This window comes from Temnothorax americanus, unplaced genomic scaffold (genome assembly GCF_048541705.1).
Source record: "Temnothorax americanus isolate GAGA-0224 unplaced genomic scaffold, ASM4854170v1 Scaffold14, whole genome shotgun sequence".
Classification (NCBI taxonomy): Eukaryota; Metazoa; Arthropoda; class Insecta; order Hymenoptera; family Formicidae; genus Temnothorax; species Temnothorax americanus.
The window spans coordinates 2,744,417-2,766,178 of NW_027509275.1; the positions used below are offsets into that span (position 1 = coordinate 2,744,417).

Genomic DNA, 21,762 nt, shown 5'->3' on the forward strand with positions numbered 1-21,762 from the left:
TTTGGAATAAAGATGGAAAATTATTCTCGATCGAATTAATTAAACGCGAATGAGTATTCAGTTCGAAATGTCAATGCAAAGTCGCTGACGCTCCGTTCTATTTTAAGATCAAAGTACATGAAAATACACAAGATGACATCGCCTTTGTACCTGTAAGATAATATAATTGGATTAATAATCTAAATGTAATAATAGAGATTGTGATTTATGAATCGGGCACCTCAGGTAACGAGATTCGTTGATTTGACCTCTCGCGAGAATTCTGAAACAGAGTATGAAACGGCGAAAAAGTTACGCTCTTCGTTGCACAATAATTCTTTTTTTTTATGCACAGATTCTGCGGCATGCCTGGAAAAGCGGGGACCGCACAGACCGCGGATTGCGTTCTCCATTTTTCAAATAGACGGAAACAAATTGAAAATGAGGTCTGCTCGTATTTCGTTCGGTCCGACGCGTGTGTTCGCGACCGAACCATACGGCGTACGTGTTTGCATGTGTGCACGTGTGTGTGTGTGTGTGTGTGTGTGTGTGTGTGTGTGTGTGTGTGTGTGTGTGTGTGTGTGTTGGGTGTTTGGAAATGTATGTACGCGTATGTACATATATGCGCACATGTGCCTGCGTATAACAGCAGGTGCATTCAGTTACGGCGCTCGGTCAGCAGTCCTGATTTCGCTGCATGCAAGAATTCTGTGGTCGTTGCAGTTTCAACGTGAACATCTTTATTCCCTCCCTTCCCTCTTCCCCCTTCCCCCCTTTTCCGCCCCTACCCTGTACCCTCGTCTTCATCCTCGTAGGAGTCGTCCTCGTTGTCGGCGTCCGACTCGTCGGCCGACTGGAATAAAAACTCGTGATTTATAACCGGGTATCCTGGAGGTCGATAAAATTTCCAAAGCTCCTGCTCCGCCGGCATTATTAAAGGCGGCTCGAAGGCTCTTAGTGAACTCGATAAGAAATGTGATCTAGTATTTAGACAACTTTACGATCCGAACTCGGAGAGTTGGAGAGTCGGTGTAATATATAATACCACCGGAGGAGTCACGTATTTCGGATATTTTCTGAATTTCATACCTCGTTATTCTATAATCCGAAAAGAAGAACGCGTCCTCCTTTATTTTTACTCCGGTAAATCCTACCTTCATCCATACGTGGGAAAAAAAAAAAAAAATCTTATACTGACGTTAACAACGATTTTTCAAGAATATTTCCAGGAAGATTTTATTACGAGCGCAGCGTGCAGAGATATATTATGAATGCCTTATTAAAAATCATATCGCGGGATGTGGGATCAATGCGAGATTGCAAGGGTTAACAAAACCGCGGCGACCGCGTCGCCTTTTTTATTATTCCACGCGGTTTTGCATAGGAAATCCATGCAGTTCGTGTAGAACGCGCGCTCAAAAATCGCGGTATACCCCCCGGAGAAATATATACATTCCTCCCCGTGCACGTACGTAGAAACACGTGCACATCCGAAATTATTCACGTCGTGTACGATTTCTGGACCGTCGTAGAGCCGTGTGAACTATAAATCCAGTCATCCCTTTTCCTCCCGTACGATAGGGAGGCCGAGCGTGATTTAGCCGGTTGTCCGGGAGCAAATAAAAAGTAAAGAGGCGAGAGGAAGACACACGGTAAAGAACGACAAAGGTGAGAAATCCGGACGAAGGACAGCATGAGAACATAAGTTTCGTCCCAACGTACGGACGGAATTGATGTTTTGTGTGCAGTACGTCGATGAAGTCTGAAATCCTCATCGCACACAGATTGCGAAACTGTCGATGGTACTTCGATGGCGTTAGCGAAAACTGGCGATAGCGCGGTAAAAAATACGAATCCCGAAATTCTTGCTTTAAAAAACCTACAGAATTTTTTAAATAAGCCGAATTATTTTGCTCGAGATATGTGCATTAGTCAGAAATGCTGGTTCTATGCGGCACGAGTATTGATTACTTGGTAGCGTTACAAGTAAGTTTTGATACAATTTTCTGGCATCTTAGTACATCAAAATTTCAGAAATTACCGAAAATTCTGGGACCTAAAAATTCATATCAGATTAATAATAGACAATTAAATGATTCAGGCGAATCGAGAGTGACTGCGAGATCTATTCGAGTCTGTGAATGATCTATTCAAGTCTGTCTGTGTAATGAAATAAAGATAGTAATGAGGGCTGCTATAATTGTACGGGAAAATGAGCTTACGTGCGAACGCGTGCTCCTTATTTTCCGAACAACGCGTGCCGACGCGACGGTCTCGATAATAACGTAGCCTAGGAGAGCCTATATAGGAGAACGAATGGTTGCGTGCGGATAATCCGGGATCGGCAAAAACGATTCAGCTCCACCGACACGCCGTGCAACTTAAGCGGCGAAATTGTTATTTCGTGTGTGGCACGAACCGCATTCCAAAGTGCGCGGCCGCGTAAATGCTACTTCGCGAAAATGCGCGACCATCCTTTATACATTCCTCCTTTTTCCGTCGCTTTTTTCCGACGATGCTTCCTCTTAGTTTCCCTATTCCCGCCCACTCGTGAATACCGGTGTCAGTGCACTTGGACAGAGAAAGAAAAGGAGGGAGGGGGATGGGCCGAAAAAAGAAAAGAAAAGAAAAGAAAAGAAAAAGAGTGAAATGCATTCCTTGCCTTATCCCGGGGAAAACGTGAGTGGATCGCGACAAACGACAAGGCAGGCATTGGGCGGTATAGGACGAAGTAAAAAACGGCGGGGAAGGAGGAAAGATTGGTCGATAGTATCCGAGCTCCCCGAACCATTTCGGATTCTGTTGCTTTTTATTATCATGTTCGATCGGAATATTGCCTTCGCGCGGCAGAACGCGTGTATGTACATACCGTGCGTCATGTCAGCAACACCGTGAAATTGTGATTCGCGAGAACCGTATGGTGTGCCATGACCAACGGCTTTTGTCTCGCGAACAACGCGACGGAGTGCCGCCACAATTTGTGCGCGTGAATACATGCGTGCGAAACACTACGCGGAGCATATATCTCAATGCCGTTCTGTCCTTCTCAACAAACACATCGTGCGCGAAATAAAACGTAATGAAATATAGGAATGCATAAATCCGGGCTCTTAATTCCTCGATAAAACACATTATATTGAAAATTAGAGCGAGGGAAAATAATAAATCGCCTAACCGGTATTTATTTTATGTATTATATAATTTTCGTAAGCAAAAAAAACCAAGATTTTTATGTCAAATTGCACTCCATTTTTTCAAAAAAGAGAAGTAGAGGAATGGAAATCTAATGTGCTAAATCTGCTAAATCATTTTTTGAACATTATCTTCTTTTATAAAAATGTATCAAGTATAAATATAGAGTATATATAAAAACGTATCAAAACAAGTCAGTTACAATGTCACTTTTTTGAATATTCTCGGAAAGTTATGCACGTGTGTGCATGATGTGATATTTAAGATATTTTAATTTTAATTTTAATTTTATTTTTTTTTTATAGAATGAAATACATATTTCATTCTATAAAAATAAAAATTAAATATATCGAACAAAGTATTTGTCACCGGACGACATATGTTAGTAGCTTTAGGTAAACTACTGTTTTAGCTTTTATTAAAAGCTAAAATATTCCCTGGATAAGGAAGTAACGAAACAGAATTTCCGGTACAGCGAACTTTAGTGCGCGCCCGGTTATCTTGTACGGCGCGCGCGGAGATAGACGCGGAGGACGAAGATGATCCTGATACGAGAAATTCAAGTGAAGTGTGAAGATAACGAGACGGGCCCGAGACTGTGCACGGGTGTGAAAAAGAGACGGCCGGGGTGAGAAAGAGCGCGCGCGGAGGGTAGACAGAGATAAATGAGAGTAAGGGGGATGGGCACGAGCACGAAATATTTGAGTCGCGTGACACTGTGACGCCTGTAATGCAAGCCGAGGTTTAACCCCGGCCGGGGAACACTACGATTCTCTACACGGCCACGGGGTTGAAAATGGGCGGGGATGGATGATAGAATGCATTATTCAATGCGATTAATCGACGACATAACCGAATGTCGTATCAGGAAACGCAACGAAGTATCTGTGTGCAACGTGGAATGTTAAAGTAATATAATACGTACATGCATATACATATATAACATACATACATATATAGTAACGTAAATAATGAGAGAAATGATCAGAATTATATAATCGATTTAACGAAACTGGACTTTATAACGGCAAGAATGACTAACGCATTGTTCAGTCATAAACGATATATCATCGCGGAGGTAAATAAGTTAAAATCTCACATTTTTGCTGAGATCCTGAAGTGACACGTCCTACTTGAGGTCCGCATTTTCTCCGAGTAAAAACTTGAAGGGGGAAAAAAGGCTTTGTGCTACAAGCGTTTTACTTTCTTCGCGACTGCGTTGAACATTGTGTTAAACACCGGTGCACCGGTTGCCGGGTTAATGCACTGTTGGCTTATGATAAAATTAAAGCAACAAAAGGAAATTGGGAGGAAAGTGAGAGAGAAAGAATGATGAAGTATGAAATATTCGTGTCGCGTGACGCTGGAATTTATCCGTCGGTGCAACGTCGTTAATACCGGTGCCTACGTACCGTGACTTTGTCACGGAGCGGCACGCTGCATGTGAAGAGAGTAACGTGTAACGATCCGCGCGGAAACGCAAGGTACACAAGCCGAGAAGGCGGATTTATCCCCCGACAACGTTTGCAATCATTTCGCAATTACGAATGCAGCGGAACAGCGAAGTGACACGGGCTGGCTAACGCGATGAAAATAAATTGTGAAATAACTAACAGTCTGCGCTCCTCCCCCCCCCCCCCCCTTCGAATCGCGTACATATCGAAACGAATTGATTAATAAAACACGTCAATAATATCGGCGGCGACGAGACGCCGATAAAAGATTGATTAAATGCGCGAAAGCGATTACTGAGACTGGAAACAGCCGCGAATAAATCACACGTGGATAAATGGCATGGATATCGCGAATAAATTTCTATATCTACGACGAGACGAGATCGATTATGCGATCATAAATAAATTGTATAAATTGTCGCCAGCATTAAATCTAATAAAATAACGAAGAACTTCGGTGTCCTATCCTCTCCGTTCTCTGACATATCTCGCGACCGAACAATTACCTGTATTTCTGTAACGGCGACAATATTGCCATGGGCAGCCCCGACGAGATCCGACCATCGTTCCACAATTACGGATGCACCAAGACGGAATACAGCGAAAGTAGGAAGAGGAGGACGAGGAAGCGGGAAAGGAGAGGGAGGGACAACACGACGGAAATAAATCTCCGCGTGATTGATCGTTCGCCATGAATCGCGCGCCCGAGCGATATTAATGCACTATCAGTCGTGACGGGTTTGCGCGGATGGCTCGCGTGTACCGCACGTGTAGCTTTGACGAGTCTGTCGCTCGTCGCCTCCGCCCGATATTTATGCGCTCGTTTTTTCGCAGCAAAACGAGGGTTACGAAAAAAAAGAGCAGCCGGCTCCGCCTGAAATTTCACGCGCGTCGGGATATAACCGCACGTTTGCTACTGCGTTTCCCGTTTCTTCTTCTTCTTCATTCGTTCGTCCGTTCTCTTGCTCCACTTTCCTAGTGTGTCGATGCGAGTCCGGGAAAATGAAGCACGACAGCCGGCACCATCGTGAAACCTGGCGTAGGGGCGTAGCATAAAGAACGATCTGGTTCCCAATTGATTAATAAAGTTTCGCAACTAGATATTTTATCTACCCTTGTCTGCATTTAACAAAAGTTGAGGTATAATCGGAATCATATAATACTGATATCTTTCCTTCTGTTTTGAAAAACAAAAATAGCACATTAGTCAGATATTTCTTATGAGTAAAACAATTTTTAATTATATTTCAAGATAATAGAGATATAATTACTTTTACCGTTGAAAAAGTATACAAATGTTTGATTAAACTCAAATGTCTGTTTATTTCCTGCTCTACTTTTAGTGTGGTTATATTCGACTTTGAATTGTATTTTATATTTCAAGATAAAAGAGGGATATAATTACTTTTACCGATAAAAAGGTATATAAATGTTTGATTAGACTCAAATGTCTGATTATTTCCTGTTTGTTCTACTTTTAGTGTGATTATATTCGACTCTGAATTCTATTTTTCTAAAGGAAACATTAAGTTTAACATCAATGTAAGACAAGGATCAGGTGTAATGGAGATGTTCGAAGAAAAATTCCCGGATTGCTTTTATAGAGAAGCGAAAGACAACTTCCTCTGTAAGAGGGTTTGCTTTGTAATCAAGTTACATTAGCAAAACCGATCACGCTGCGTAGTCTAAGAATTCATAATACTGATCTGCGGGAATCGATTTCCGATTGAATATCGGACAAGCCTCCATCCGCAATCCGATCGCGATTGCCCCGACCACGATTCACATTGTTTCGCAATCAAAGCGGCATGCTTCCAGTGTCGCGAGCTTGTCGACATCGATCAACGCCTCTTGCCGCTAATATTCAAGCCCAAGGGAATGTATAATTAACCAAAGTGCAAGATTTTTAACGCTTTGCGACACTGAAATTTAATTTACCGAAAATGCTTTGTATTTAAACATTTTTTAGTAAAAAATTAACCAAGGTGTAATAAAGTGAAAAAAAATATTACTTTTCATCATGTATCAAAAATATTATCTATACGGCAAATATCATACGATGAAAAAGATCCTCGTGACCTATATAGGAAACAATATAAAAGAAGAATAATTCGACTCTTTTTCGGTGACTCTATATATATCTAACTGACTACATTTCCTTTCACGAAGAGCCTTCGAATATCGTAATCCGACACCTTGATGGATCAAAGCCATGACAACGTAGTTAAAGAAAAAAGGAACCAACGGTTCCCTCGTCGTTTCCGCTTCTCCTTCCTTTATTCCGGTTGGTGGTATTTCTCGAGCAGCGTAATGTCAGCAACCGCTAAAAAAAGCGTTCAAGAGAAGAATGTGGAGTAGTCTTACCTCTCCAGAGGCGACCGCCTCGCCCGGAATGAAGAGTTCCGGGTAAACGTTGTCCAGGTACCACTTGAACGACTTGCATCCCAGTTTCTTCCTAAGAGCCTTTCGCTCCGATACGTCGCCGAAGTTCCCCTACAAAAGTGCAGTCGGATCATACTCACAATGAGACAAAGATGAAAAATATGGGGAAATCATGTAGATATTAAAATAATAATAAAAATTTAAAAACAAAAATAGCAATTTAAAAATTTATAAAATAAAAATTAGTACGAAAAAGATAGTTAAAAATAATTATCAATTAAAAATAAAACGATAAAGTAAATTTATGATTCATAGAATTTTTAGATCATCCAGAGTGAGAGAAGAATATTCTTTAAGAATTTTTTTCAGTTATATTTCAAATTAAATTATAGAACAAAAAAATCGATGATACAAAGTATATCGTAAAAAGAGACGTTGTCTCTACATAATAACTATGACTATATTTTTCTACGCAATAAAATGTAAAATGTTGTATTCAACATTAGACCGTTTTGGGATCTCGTGTCTAACCCAACCGTTGATATTACTACTGCGAACGTTTACTTTTGCCTAAGGAGGTAAACAGGTAGCGATTTATCTCATTATATTATGAAGCCATCTATGAGGACGACATCTTCGATAGATTCGATCATTACATAGAGCGACGTGCTTACGAAAGCGATTTATTCTCTACGCTTCGATTTATCTCGCCGATTGGATCTCGGCAGGAGAGCAGGGGCGGACAAGCATCAAGGATAAATGACAGATCGTTATAGAGGAGAACGAAAGAAACGTCCTTCAGGAGAGCGAGGACATGTGCGCGAGCCTTAAGGGCACTTGGCGCGTTTATGACCCTTTTTTACGACGAGTCTTGGTCTATGATCCTCTCCATCATCGTCCACCTTTATCGTTATCCTTCGTCCTATCCCAACCAACCCATTCAATGTTTACGAGAAACTTGGATTAAAGAAACATAGTCTATAAGTTATCAACACGCCGTGGCAAAAATGAAATCCATAGCTCACGTCGAAAGATAATTTATCATTAATTATATTATCTATTCTGTGACAGAAAGGGCGTGTGTTAAAACTCGACATATCATATTTCTCATAAATTTTCCGTTGTAATCGTTGCACTTCTACGTTACAAGAATGTTCTATTATACATTTACCTGAATGCTATAATGCTGAACATACTATATTTCTCTATTTTCATCCAATCATATAAAATCCTTCTCTTATTTTACTTCCCAACCCGAATTCTATATGTTGAGCTCCCTGCAATAACGCGCTACCTTGATTGTTCCCTCCCGTTGGATTTTCATGAGGGGTCGTGTACGAAAAGAAACTTATGCATGCGACACAATGCACAAGTACTCACCTTGTCGTGACCTATCCTCTGATAGTAGTACTTGGCGTACTCATCCAGCCATACTTCGCTCAGCCTTATGCTGTTCCTCTTGAGCACGTTCACGCCGCTGCGCCACTTGTAAGGCGAGCGTTTCCTGAAGATGTGACCCACGTGCGAGCACGGCACGATTTCCAGGGTGCCTGCGAGCGCGTCGGGTTTATTGGATTAACGTTTTCGGCTGTATTACGTTTGTACGCTCCCGGTTAATTTTGAAAATCGCGTAAATGCAAAGTGCGAGCAAAGCATGAAAACAAACATGGAATATTTGTATATGAAAATATTGATGCACTTTTTCCAAAACAGAGGAAAATAAAAATATAATACATAAATTTAAAACAATTCGCGTCGAGAGCAAAATAAAAAAAAAGATGATGAATTTTTCCGTATTATAGAAAGAGAATACAATGGTTTGAAACATTAGTTTCTTAAATTGGGGAAATAAGGGACGTTGAGGGGGGGGACTCTTTTTTTTTTAACATAACTCATCGTTCTTACCTCCACACATCCAGGTTTTAAATGATAATTCAAGATTCTCGCCGCCCCAGATGTCGAAGCCGCTGTCGTACGTGCCGATCCGTTCGAAGAAGGCTCGATCTATCGAAAAGAGGCCGCCAGCCATCGTTGGCGACCAAACGGGTTCGGCCGGGTTTTTGTGCCTCTTTCTCTCCCTCTCTGGCACCGCGTGCCAATTGAACTTGTTAACAAATGTTGATATATGTCAGAAATATTCGCCCGCAAAATGAGCTGTCGTAACTTTTTAATTAGAGATTACTAAGTTGATGTAGTTTTATAAAATAAGAGCATTTAGAAAATCATAATGCTGTCAATCATATTTTTCAGTTTTAATTAGCTTTTGTATACATTCAGTGCATTCTTTTAAATAACGATACATATATCAATTTTTTCCGCGTAAATAATTAGGCCGACATCACGCTGTCGCGCGCGACAATCAATTGCATTCCACCAAGACAGACGTATTCTCTACTATCGTTTCCCGATGCTCGCAAGAGAGCAGCAAGAAGATTTCGTTTACCTGGAGATTCCAATCGAATCCACCGACATTTACGCCGCCCGAGTCGCGCCAGTGGTATTCCAGGGTGGTGTCGTCTATAACATCGATCACCGGACAAACTACCGTTGTCGGATCGCGCGCGATGCGATCCAGAAGAGGTTCCAGCCAGCCCTCCGTACATTCGCAGTGGCTATCCAGATACGTGAGTACCGGAGCTTTGGCTGCCGCGGCGCCTAACAAGCGCGCCCTGATAAGACCCTCTCGTTTACTCGCCCTGATAATTCTCACTTTCGGATAATTCATCATATAGTCCTCCAACTGGCGCTTGAGATGAGCTGCGGAATGATTGATTTTCTTGTCATTCGCCATTTCGTGTGAAGAAGCATCAAAATAACAAAATAATGTTATTAATATATTTAAGAAAATATATATTTTATTTTGTTAACTTAAATATTTATATACATATTTATTTATTCTATTTTATATATTATATATCTTCCGTTGTTATATATATATATATATATAATTAAATAAACGCAGTATTTGTCACATCGTGTTAATATTTTGCATACTTTTTATAGAGAATGTCGGCATTTAATATTAAACGGTTGCATAATTCATAGCATAATCTCGTAATATATGACGCAGCGTTATTGACGGGACTTGTCGTCTTTAATATCAGTAGGATTTGCTCGAATATTAATCTCGCGGGACTTGCAGGTTTTGTCTCAATACCGTTGTTTGCTAGACCTTCGCCGATTTGGAATATAAGTTATCCGCAGGATCTATGCTTCAGCGAAGGATAAATGTAACAATAAAGTGAATCTACCAGTTTCCCCTGCAAGGTTTCTCTAACGTCGATTACGTCCTAAATGTCAGCTTACGGTTTATTTACGATGTCATTCGCAAGCTGTTGTGGCAACAGCAATCACCCGTCGTAGATTCATTCCCTATTTGCAATCAATTTAATCGTATTAAATAGAAATAACGATAATCTTGTATAATCACGTTTTCCCTATATGTATACGTACATATGTATAGATATATTCTTATATACGGATTATTATAACATTTTATCGTCAACTTGGTAAAAAGTGACCACGATAGCTGCTTATAGTTCTAATAAAGATTATGTACGCCCGACTAACCCTTAATCCGCCATTAAAGTATCCTAACGATCGACTAAAAAATGGGGATATATATGTATTTTACAAATTTTATATTTGATGACTTGTTTAGCAGGAAAATAATAGATAGCTTTATCAAATCGTAATAGGTATTAGAATTGCTGTTCGATTAAAAAGAAATGTATCGCTACAGCATTTTATCATTTTCATCATTTAATCTTTGTCTCACACACACACACACATTCGAATATAAATCTTGATTAAAGAAAAGAATGGTATTCGACACTGAAAGGCTTTAATGCCACTTTTGAGCGGATATTACGAGGCCTCGATTTGTTATCTCGCGTTATTTCTGACAATCGTAAGCGAGATGTAGATTTACGACGTGTATCCGCCTATAGTTACGAATCGCTGGGCAGCAATTAACAGATATTCGTGATTTATTCTCCGTTAGGATGGCTTTATGAGGGACCGTGCCACTAATCCTAAGCCTCTGCCCTGTAAGCTCGCTTAACTATGGATAATATAATGGGATTCCACGCGCGCGCGGATCAGCGTGTTTCGTGCAAGCGCAATGATTACCGGACGAAACGCCCGCGCCGGCTTGATTTTATGCATCCTTTGGTTGAGCTGCGCGCCTGATGAGCTTTAATAAAATCGTCATGCTCGACGTACTTTTGTTTCCATCTCGCTATCTCCAACTAATCCGTACTTATATTCCGTATCGATTCACGGGAAGAATTTTCCCGTGCCGAGATAGGAAAAATACAGATATCGCGGTACGGATCTTGCCGATAGTCGCGAATTGAGAAAATGTTTCTCTGGAAGTACGCTGTATAGTGTGTCGAACGAGGCGCGCTACATCATACTCGTTAGCACTCGAACGAAAAGAGATAGACCGTAAGAAATCGGAAAAGTCAGACATTTAATGTACACGCAACCGAAGCGGTGCGCGCGTACGCGTGGAATTTGCGCACGCGGATTCCACGCGCATTCCAAACCGAATTAATTTCTAATGAGTGCCTCGAACACACAGAGGCACGCATAAACCGGCTGTGGCCATTATTGCAGATTTCATTATGACTTTGCTGAGTGCACTATATGAGGCGTAGATAAATGGAAACGCTCAAAGAGCGCCCAGTCTGTCGCCGTCGAGAGCGCTCATAATTAACTCTGTAATCCCCGTCCCTTATATAAAAGCTAATTATCGTACGCGTGCGTTTTGTCGAGGGGGGCTCTAAAGTCCACATTATAACAATTATTACAACTTTCTTGCGGGCTTAATTAATCATTGAATTCATTTTAATCCACGTCTGCACGTTTTTTGGTGGACAAAGTAATATAATTCTTTAAAATATATACTAAAAAGAATAATCACGATACTATATAACATGTATAATCTATATCGTTGAAAAGAAATATACCGTGATAATGAGAAAATAATTATAGACATTAAGATTCTCATGAATTATAATACCTAGGTTGCAATAGTAAATTAAAAGCATGCAAAAATTCGTTTACCCCGCGCGCGCGCGCGCGCGTTCGCATTTTTTTTATTATCTTCGTAAAGAAAGAAGGAAAAACACGTATTAGACGCAGTGTTATAATCTCCTTCTGTGATAAAGCAATCAGCTGTCTATAAATATCACATACAAAGCTCGCCAGGAGATCACCGAAGCAAGTGATTATGTTTATAGGTTTAACTTCCAATCGGGACGAGGGTTTATCTTGAGTTTTTAATAAAGATTGCAGCAGCCATCCTAGCTATACCGTTTTCTCGAACCCAGCTTAATCTCGGACACCTTTTCTCTCAGGATTTTTATGTTCATCCGCCTGTACTATATGCGGTAGGATTCCACGCGATTACCGATTGCTCTTTTTATTCGACGATGCGACGATTTTACCGAAAAGTAATACGATATTTTTAACGCGGAAATGTGTCGCAAAATTTCGTCTATTTCGAAATTGATATTTTTTGTGTATCGGTGAGGCATATTTTTTTAAATATAACTGGCGTTTGTTTATATAAGTAGAGGTCTTTTTTTTGCTGACAGACATTTTTTAGTTCTACTAGTTTCGTAATTTAGATTTCGATTTAGTGGTTCGTTGCATAAACGTCAGTTTATACGAAAACATGCAGATACGTTGGAGCTATAATTGCCTTTTTGCATCCAAACAATGCGTACGGGCGTACATATTTGTTTCGCCAGCATTTACGAAATTGCGTGTTTCATATATTTCTATCAACTTCACGTACATGCCTTTAGGAGAGAAACCGACAAATAAACACGAATAATCACTATACAGTTTTTCAAGTTAATAAAGGTATCAAAACTTGTATAAATGACGCATATTTTTCTGGCGTAAATATGTGTATAGTTCTTCGTTTCGTCAAACGGCATTTACCCTATCTTTATCGTCAAAAAATATGAGAACAATTTCAAATACTTTTTCTTCTTCCAACAAGAAAAGTTCGACAACCCAAAAATTTCTAAAAATCTAAAAAATTGCAGAAATAAAGATGGGACCTAACTATCACCTATATATTTTCTGTTTTGGTTGACAAACGATTTTAAAAAAGAAAATATCCCTCAAGAATGAAAAAGTAAAAAAAAAATCTGACTTTCTATATGTTAATATCTCGGATACACTAAAAAATATTTAAAATTTCAGATTCTCTTTGAATAAGGAGTGCTTTGACCCTTAGAATTGTTTATCAAACAGAAAATTGCTATGTAATTAGATTCACATGTATTTTATTTCCGTAAAATTTTATTAGGATTTTTCGAGTTGACGAACCTTTCTTGTATAAGTATATCCCGAACATGTAATTTTCGACATAACGTATTCACGCCTGATTTCGGGAAACGAGAACAAGGGAGGACGTTAAACGTATATAGAGAGGTGAGCGGAGTTTGTATGAACCTCTCGTAATTTTCAGAGTGCGTCTGTAAAGCAGGCTGAGAGTTTCTCTTCTATTCACGTCGCGGCGACACAGTGGAGAGATGGATCGCAATTAATCGATCTATCGCGAAACTACGAAACACTGTCGCGATAACGAATCACCGTTCTGAATGGAGACACGAGCAAGTACGCGAATATAATGGCTCGCGGTTTCCGTTCGCGTTTCTGTGCTTACGAGTTTCCCCTCTCGGCGTTCTATCGAGGATTTTTCATCGCACGGCGATGAGAGCTGCCCGAGGATTTATGACACTACGGAAACGATATGCTATTCCGCTTCGATCGCGCAAAGAAAAGATATTTCGTTTTGAATCCAAAGTACGTGTGCAGTTCGAGCGATAACGCGAAAGTAACTCGTCTACTTTTCGTTTATATATATATATATATATATATATATATATATATATATATATATATACGAAAGAAATACTTTAAATATATTATATCGCGCTATGCGTTAGAAACGCAATTTACGTATCAATTTTCAAATTTTTTCCGATAAACGTATGGATTATTTCGCGCAATTTTTCAATAAAGAAAAACAGATAAAACCTGTTTTGAACCACGTATATTAAATAAAATAAAGGCTATTTTATTCGTCTATTGCGTGTTGTTGTAAAATTCAACGATTTAAGGAAAATAATAACGACATCTTATTAATTTTTCTGTTACTATTAGTAGAAAAAAAACTTACGCATGTCGGAGAAATCATCGACCAGAATAATTTCTTGTATGAGATGCTCCGGCGATCTATCCAGCACGGAATGCACAGTACGTAACAATACGGACCAAGCTTCGTTGTGGAAGCAGATAATTACCGCTGTAGGCGGGAGGTCCTTCAAGTATCTACCAGATTCCTTACACCTATAACACAAAGGCATCAAAACGATCATTAAATAAACTGTTAACAATCTACAGATAAAAGTCATATTATTGTTAAAAATATATGTATATCTTGTACGAATATTATGATTGATTTTGCCTAACAAGGCTAAATCAAACTATCGCTGCACTTTATTAAAAATGTAGATCTTGTTCACATTCCGCTAATGATATTAACGATAGGGAGTTGCGCGATATTGTTTTGCAGAACGAGGACGTGCACTGTGGATCAGTAGTGCGGCCAAATCGAGTTCTTGATTTGCAGACCGCAACAGGGATGATTACGAGAAACCGATAATATGTACGAGAAGATATGTGAGGAAAATACGGTAATGCGATTAAGGGAGGAAATGTTCGCAAACTAAACGCTCACGAGGTGTACGCTCGCCCGAAGCTCGCCGCAAAATGAATTCCAAAGATGCAGGGATTGCGACTTCCGGACCTAGTTAATTCACGAACGCACCAGCTGGTCGCCGACAACACGTCGTGGTTTATGGATACGGCAATCAAAATGTGTGCTTTCTTCGTTTCTTCGGAATATTCGCGAGAGCTCGCGTATTTCTACGTATTAACGTGTACTCATCAAATTTTATATGCGCGCATCGTATTTATCCAATATTTATTCTGATGCACCTCTATTCGTGATTTCATAGTCTCGTAATGCATTCATTACGTAAATACATTTCTATTCACAATGAATATGTCTTCGTAATTAGCTTTCCTATAAATACGTACGTTTCCATCCATGAGATAATTATCATATATTAATTCAAAGTATTCGTTCGTAATTAGCGTATTATACCGCAGCCGAGAATAAGTACATTGTACACGTTACGTTTGTGCGCGTTGCGTGCTAATGAAGCGATTACGAGAAGTGCCATTCAATAAACGGCCATAACTATGATTACCATCTGTGAATAATTTCAATTAACAGCTGCCAGCACGCGCACCGCTCACGAAATGTACGGTTTGCCAAATTTCCAATTTATTCTTCCCGATGTACCGAAGCGAATATCTACTCGTGAATGAGATCCCTTTCATAATCAGTTTCCATGTCAAATTGGAGGCGTTTGTATCAGATAAAATGTAAAATTAAATCTACATCTATACGTGTATATTTTATCATCGGCGTGTGACAAAAACAGGGCGGAGTATCCAAACATAACAAACATCAGTGAACATGAAGAGCGGTTAAGGAAATGAGACAATAGGTAAAATAGTTAAACGATAGAATTACGAACAATGATAAGCTAAATAGAAAAGAAAAAGAAAAACTTCTTGAAAACAGTAGTCAATCTCATCATTTTGCAGACTGGAGTATAAACGTGGATATACGAGAAGAAGATTACTGAAATGTAATATCTATATTTTGTAGATCTGCAGTAGAAATTGCAAGATAAAACAATATCATTGATTGAAAGTCGATAATATAATATACCAGCGGTAACGTAGAGAATAAGTATTTTACATTTCTGTCGCTGTGTAGTTTCACATTCACCCGAAATAAACGCTTAACAAATATAAAGAATAATAAACAATGTCACGTTGAATTCTACATAAATTGTCGCGGGTATTTATACGTAATTCGTTTTTATCTACGTACGTGATAAATTTAACTGCGCTGAAACTTAAATTGTAAATTGCAAGACATGTATATATGTAATTAAAATTTTTACATTGTGCGCGATAAAAAGGCGTACTACGATACTACAATAAAATAGCAAAGAGTGTTCCACTTTAAAAAAAGAGAGGTTTAATTCTTCTGTCTCAAATGACTGCTATATCTTACCATAAATTCGTAAAGATAACGATGCACGTCATATTAAGACAAAAAATTAATAAGATTAATAAAATTGAGACGGAAATAAAGGTTTTATTCCAGGCTAGAAGAGAGGCCAGAAATGTCTGTCTCAATAAATTTGATTCGCTTAATTTGAGCACGGATAACTGATTCCATATTAACATCTTTTTACATCTATTTTATTATTTAATAAACATTTTAATCTCCTTTTTTTCTATCTAATATAATGTACACGACGCTCTATGCAAGGAAGTTTTAATCTCTGGGTCTATTATTAAGCAATCTTCTCTGATATATTCGGTGTCTGTATATACATACAATTGTATAATTTATTAAATAGCAAAGTATAAATAAATATAGAAGTCCAATATATATTCAAAGAGAATAAGTATTTTACATTTCTGTCGCTGTGTAGTTTCACATTCACCCGAAATAAACGCTTAACAAATATAAGAATAATAAACGATTGTCACGTTGAATTCTACATAAATTGTCGCGGGTATTTATACGTAATTCGTTTTTATCTACGTACGTGATAAATTTAACTGCGCTGAAACTTAAATTGTAAATTGCAAGACATGTATATATGTAATTAAAATTTTTACATTGTGCGCGATAAAAAGGCGTACTACGATACTACAATAAAATAGCAAAGAGTGTTCCACTTTAAAAAAAGAGAGGTTTAATTCTTCTGTCTCAAATGACTGCTATATCTTACCATAAATTCGTAAAGATAACGATGCACGTCATATTAAGACAAAAAATTAATAAGATTAATAAAATTGAGACGGAAATAAAGGTTTTATTCCAGGCTAGAAGAGAGGCCAGAAATGTCTGTCTCAATAAATTTGATTCGCTTAATTTGAGCACGGATAACTGATTCCATATTAACATCTTTTTACATCTATTTTATTATTTAATAAACATTTTAATCTCCTTTTTTTCTATCTAATATAATGTACACGACGCTCTATGCAAGGAAGTTTTAATCTCTGGGTCTATTATTAAGCAATCTTCTCTGATATATTCGGTGTCTGTATATACATACAATTGTATAATTTATTAAATAGCAAAGTATAAATAAATATAGAAGTCCAAATATATTATTCAATCTGCTTATTATTTGCCTAGTATTTCATTTTTATTATACTTGTTTTAATTAAACTTCTATTAAAAGTTAATAAAGTTCGAGAATATATATAATCTATTTCTAAAAGTTTTTAAAAAATATATTTTATAGTAGCATTTATTGATATGTACGCGTGTATATATAAAGTTTTCATGATAATAACAGAAACGTAATATGATATTAACTGAAAAGACCAGAGAGTTTGTTTTCATATATATTCTCTAAACTAACATTTTATCAGCGTAAAACGTACGCTTCCTATGTTATCGTTGATTGCGTATCTGATGCGCCTTAACCATACATCAGATAAGCTTTTGACTAGAAAAGCAAAAGAGGCTCGCAAACGCTCGAGCTGAATCAACGCTATTTGCATTTGGATTCCTCTCATTCCGCATTAGTTTGTGTACTCAATTTTAGCAGTAAAGCCGGCGAAATTCTCATTTTCAAATGCGGAGCACTTGCGTTTTTAATTTTCAACATTGTCGGTGATAAATCCCGCAGTAATAACGGCTTCCACGGAGAAAATTCTGGTCGCGGTTTGTCATTATTATCGCACATAATTCTTGCAGCAATAACAGGTTTCTTAATCTCCTTTTCTATAAGTCATTTTTAATTCATGTTATGAGCAATGGTACTCTTTACGTTATACCATTAATAATTTGATATAATTTATGTAATTTTTATGAAAATTATAATGATACATCGACTATTTGATATATCGATGTATCAAATACTCGGACATGACTGATCAATGTAAGATTTTTCCAGTTTGTTAAAAAAATCTCTAACAAATTCGCACGTGTGATTTATTAATTCATAATGGTGCATTGTTAAATATTGAAGGATGAAATTTAAACCAATACCTTGAGTTAAATAATATTTTGTTATTTTTAACTGCCATGTGTGCGTCAAAATTTATTATTTTAACACAAAACAATATTATTTTAACTCCATTGATTTAGTAAAATTAACAACATATTGAGCAGGAGCAATGACGATTTATAGGAATAATTAAAAATAATTAAAATTGAGTACAATTTGATATTACGAATTTAACAGTGCATCCGGTTAAATAAACCTAAAATCGCAATCTTCCGTATATTGTACCAACGTTCAATTTATATAACAGAATAAATCATTCTATTAGCCGGACGTGGGGGAGAATTTGCCTATCAATGCGTATTTATGCTGCTCGCGCAGTTTGAAAGTAAATCATGGCAATATCGTCACAGTCATATATTAATATCGCGAGAACGCGCGGCCGCGAATATAAATCGCGCGGGCGGCACGACTCGAACAAAGTGGAAAATCGCTTAAGCCAGTAAACGCATTGATCGTTTCCAGTCGATTGACGTTCAACAGCGATATCCTCTTTCCCGTCGACAAAAGAGACTCCATTGTTGTGTGTGTGTGTGTGTGTGTGTGGACGGCGCACGGCGCGCGACGCGCGGCGCTCGGGACGGGTACCTCGAAATCAGCCACGGATATCGAATGAGAGAAGCGGCTTCTTCGCGCGTTCAGCACATTCGGCGATCACCCTTACCACCCCCTCATCGTCCCCATCCCCTGTCATCCCAATCGCCTAAACCCCGCGAGGCGTTGCACTCGATCAAACGCGTCACGTTTCATGCTGCATCCCTCCATCGCCATCGCGTCGCGTCGCCCGGCCCGTATCCCGGATGAGTGGAATTCTATTTGCAAGTCTCTTCGCCGTAGGCATCTCGCCTGCGGGGGATCTTGACTTGTCTTCGTACGCGGAAAATTGAAGAAATAGGCGTGCGCGAAGTGAATGAAAGTCAAATACCGTGGAAGTGAGTGCACGAGCACCGAGCTACGGGGAAACGACGTTGCGCTGTGCGAGCGAGAAGAGAATCAATTTCTCGTGCTCAAATTCTTCCTTTGTTGGCCGCGCGCGAGCTTTCATTTCCAATAAATCGTAATGAGAACATTCTCTGCGATTGCGTGTCCAGGTGGAGTCAATATATTTTGTCTAATTAAAATTCAAATGTGCTAAATTATTGCGACCTTTCCGATGAACCACTATTAAAAGTTAATAAAGCTTGGGAAAATGTAATTGTTTCTCAAAAGTTTCAAAGGAAAGCGCCTTATAATGGAATTTATTGATTTGCAGTATATCCAAGTTTTCATCTCATTTCTTTCGCCCGATACCGCAATAAAATGCGAGGAAAACGTCTTAAAACTCGCAAGGCTATTCCGATAGCAGCTGAATGCAGAATGAGATGTACAATCTAATTTAGTTTCCCGACGTAATTATATATCTTTAAAGAAAAACTTTCGCAAGGGTAGCATTGCAAAATATCTGTTTCAGCGTTTCGCAGAAAGATAAATGAAAGTTTCGTGAAGCTAAATTGCGGCTTTTACGAGGCATCTTTCTTGCCGTTCAAGAATCGTTTGTCTACGGATCTCCAGATAATGTTGCAACATCCGACGTCGACATTCCTTACAAATGTTTTTCTTGTCTTCTTAATTGTACTCGTACCTCGTACCACTCGTACACGTTACTCAATCCAAAAATGAATCCATCTATTAGCATAAACAATTAATAACAGCAAAACGATTAGCGAATTAATGACATTTTGTATGTCGTGATAACGATGCTCGTGTGGCGTCCGAAAAAGTAATTCGAAAAGTAATCCGAACCTTAGAAATCGTAAAACGGAAAAATTGGATACTTCGCGTTATCCCTTGTAAGTTACGCTATACATTTGGCTACATCCTTGGAGAATGGCCTCGAAGGGCATCTATATATTATATAGATATCCGAATATTCCCGTCATAACCGATGGATAAGGGCGCTGTTCTCGTACGAGATTACAGGACCATCCGGGGAGAATAGATCCACATTTCTATAAGAAAAATGACGCGGATAGTTCGAAATAGCCATCAGAAACGACGCGATCAAAATGCACGATCCACGTAAACTCGAATCTCGAATGATTTTTCATCGTTATACGAAAGTCGCGCAAGATTTCTCGTTGAAAACGCTCAGACCTTCTCATACATGTAATAATAATAAAATATAATGTAAATTTAAGTGCAATACAATCATATTTTTTAGCGACCGACGGTTATTCAAGTAACGAGACGCTTTTCGAGCGCGGAAAATCGAGCGCGGAAAAAGACGCGCGTTGCAATTTTCGGAATGTACTTTTTCGTGCATTCTCGTTTATTGTTTCGCATCGAGGATAATCTGGCGAGGTGGAAAAAATACAGGTGCGGTTTCAATTAGCCCTCCGCGACGAGAATATCGCAACTCGCGAGCTCTCGCACCCGCTCCGCGGAGTATCGTAAAGATCCGTAATGGCCCGATGGGGGCACGGACTTTCAGCTGTGGGAGTAAACGAGGATATCCGTGATGAAGTGTTTCTCACCTTTCCTCGTGTGCCTCGCGGGAAGTTACTTTGTACACGCGCGTGCACGTATACGCGCGGGAGACCGCCGTTAAGTTACGAGGGCTTTTGCACGCGGGCGTGAGCGGAATGCATTATAGCTGCATATACACGTTCCAAACGTGTCCGCAGTTAACCCGCGAATTATTGTCTCGTTTATATCGTCATATTTAATTTTGCGGGATTTCCGTGAGTCTGCACGAGGGCGGTTCCCGCAACACACAACGTTTACGTCGAAGCTCCATTCGCTGCTGGCGGGAATAAAAAAGAGCGAACGTCGTTCTGACACGCAAGCTATTTTCTTATGCCCTCGGTATTACTTAATAACATGGATTTATCTGTGCCATCGATTCTACTACTGCTTTCAAAGTGACGCTAAGTTAATAGCGACTTGTAGCTGATAAATGAGCAATATCGCGAATTTCCAATATGTTTTTCATACAAACGCAAATATTATGTAAAAAATCCTTCCGCAGCTCCCATATATGTTAATTTTAATTTTCATATAACGAGATAAGCGTGGTAAAAGTATAAAAAGAGTGTGTGCAAATCTCATTTGTTTAATGCGGATAAAACGAAATGTATAGAGAGTGAAAGAGACAAAAACGAGTCGAAATCTGAGAGAGAAAGAGAGTTTGCAAAATTGCGATCGTTTAAGTATAAAGGTTCTCCCGGCACGCGAGAATGCGCGTGAATCAAAGCAATCGCGTGGCACTCATCTGTTCATCGATTGCTTCACGAGGGAACTGATTGAAATTCAATCTTAACGAGACGCGCTTGACGGCGCTTTGACAGGCGCGCGAAAACGAGTGCTCTGCCAAAATGTAGGAGCACTTGCCGCCGGTGACAATTGTTGCGAGACCGCGCAGGAAGTTGTACGGAAAGCGCGAAATACGCCAGCATGGAGATTCCATATATGCGCGTGTCATAAAATCCCAAGTGAGCTTGGCTGCGCGACGACAGCTTTGTATCCCGATATGGCGCCAGCGACACACTGGGATGCCCTAGTGGGATGCGAAAGGA

General features: G+C 39.1%; 1 protein-coding gene across 4 annotated transcripts in view; it reads right to left on the bottom strand.

Moving 5' to 3' along the window:
* Pgant9 (polypeptide N-acetylgalactosaminyltransferase 9) overlaps nt 1-21,762 on the bottom strand; it is a 193,850-nt gene that overhangs the window by 8,472 nt on the left and 163,616 nt on the right. For all 4 annotated transcript variants that reach the window (XM_077400776.1, XM_077400774.1, XM_077400773.1 and 1 more), the window contains 5 exons: nt 14,212-14,381; nt 9,451-9,764; nt 8,913-9,111; nt 8,388-8,557; nt 6,990-7,118 (listed from right to left, as the gene is read on the bottom strand). In XM_077400776.1, the coding sequence (XP_077256902.1) occupies nt 6,990-7,118; nt 8,388-8,557; nt 8,913-9,111; nt 9,451-9,764; nt 14,212-14,381 (982 nt within the window). The remainder of the gene's footprint in view (nt 1-6,989; nt 7,119-8,387; nt 8,558-8,912; nt 9,112-9,450; nt 9,765-14,211; nt 14,382-21,762) is intronic.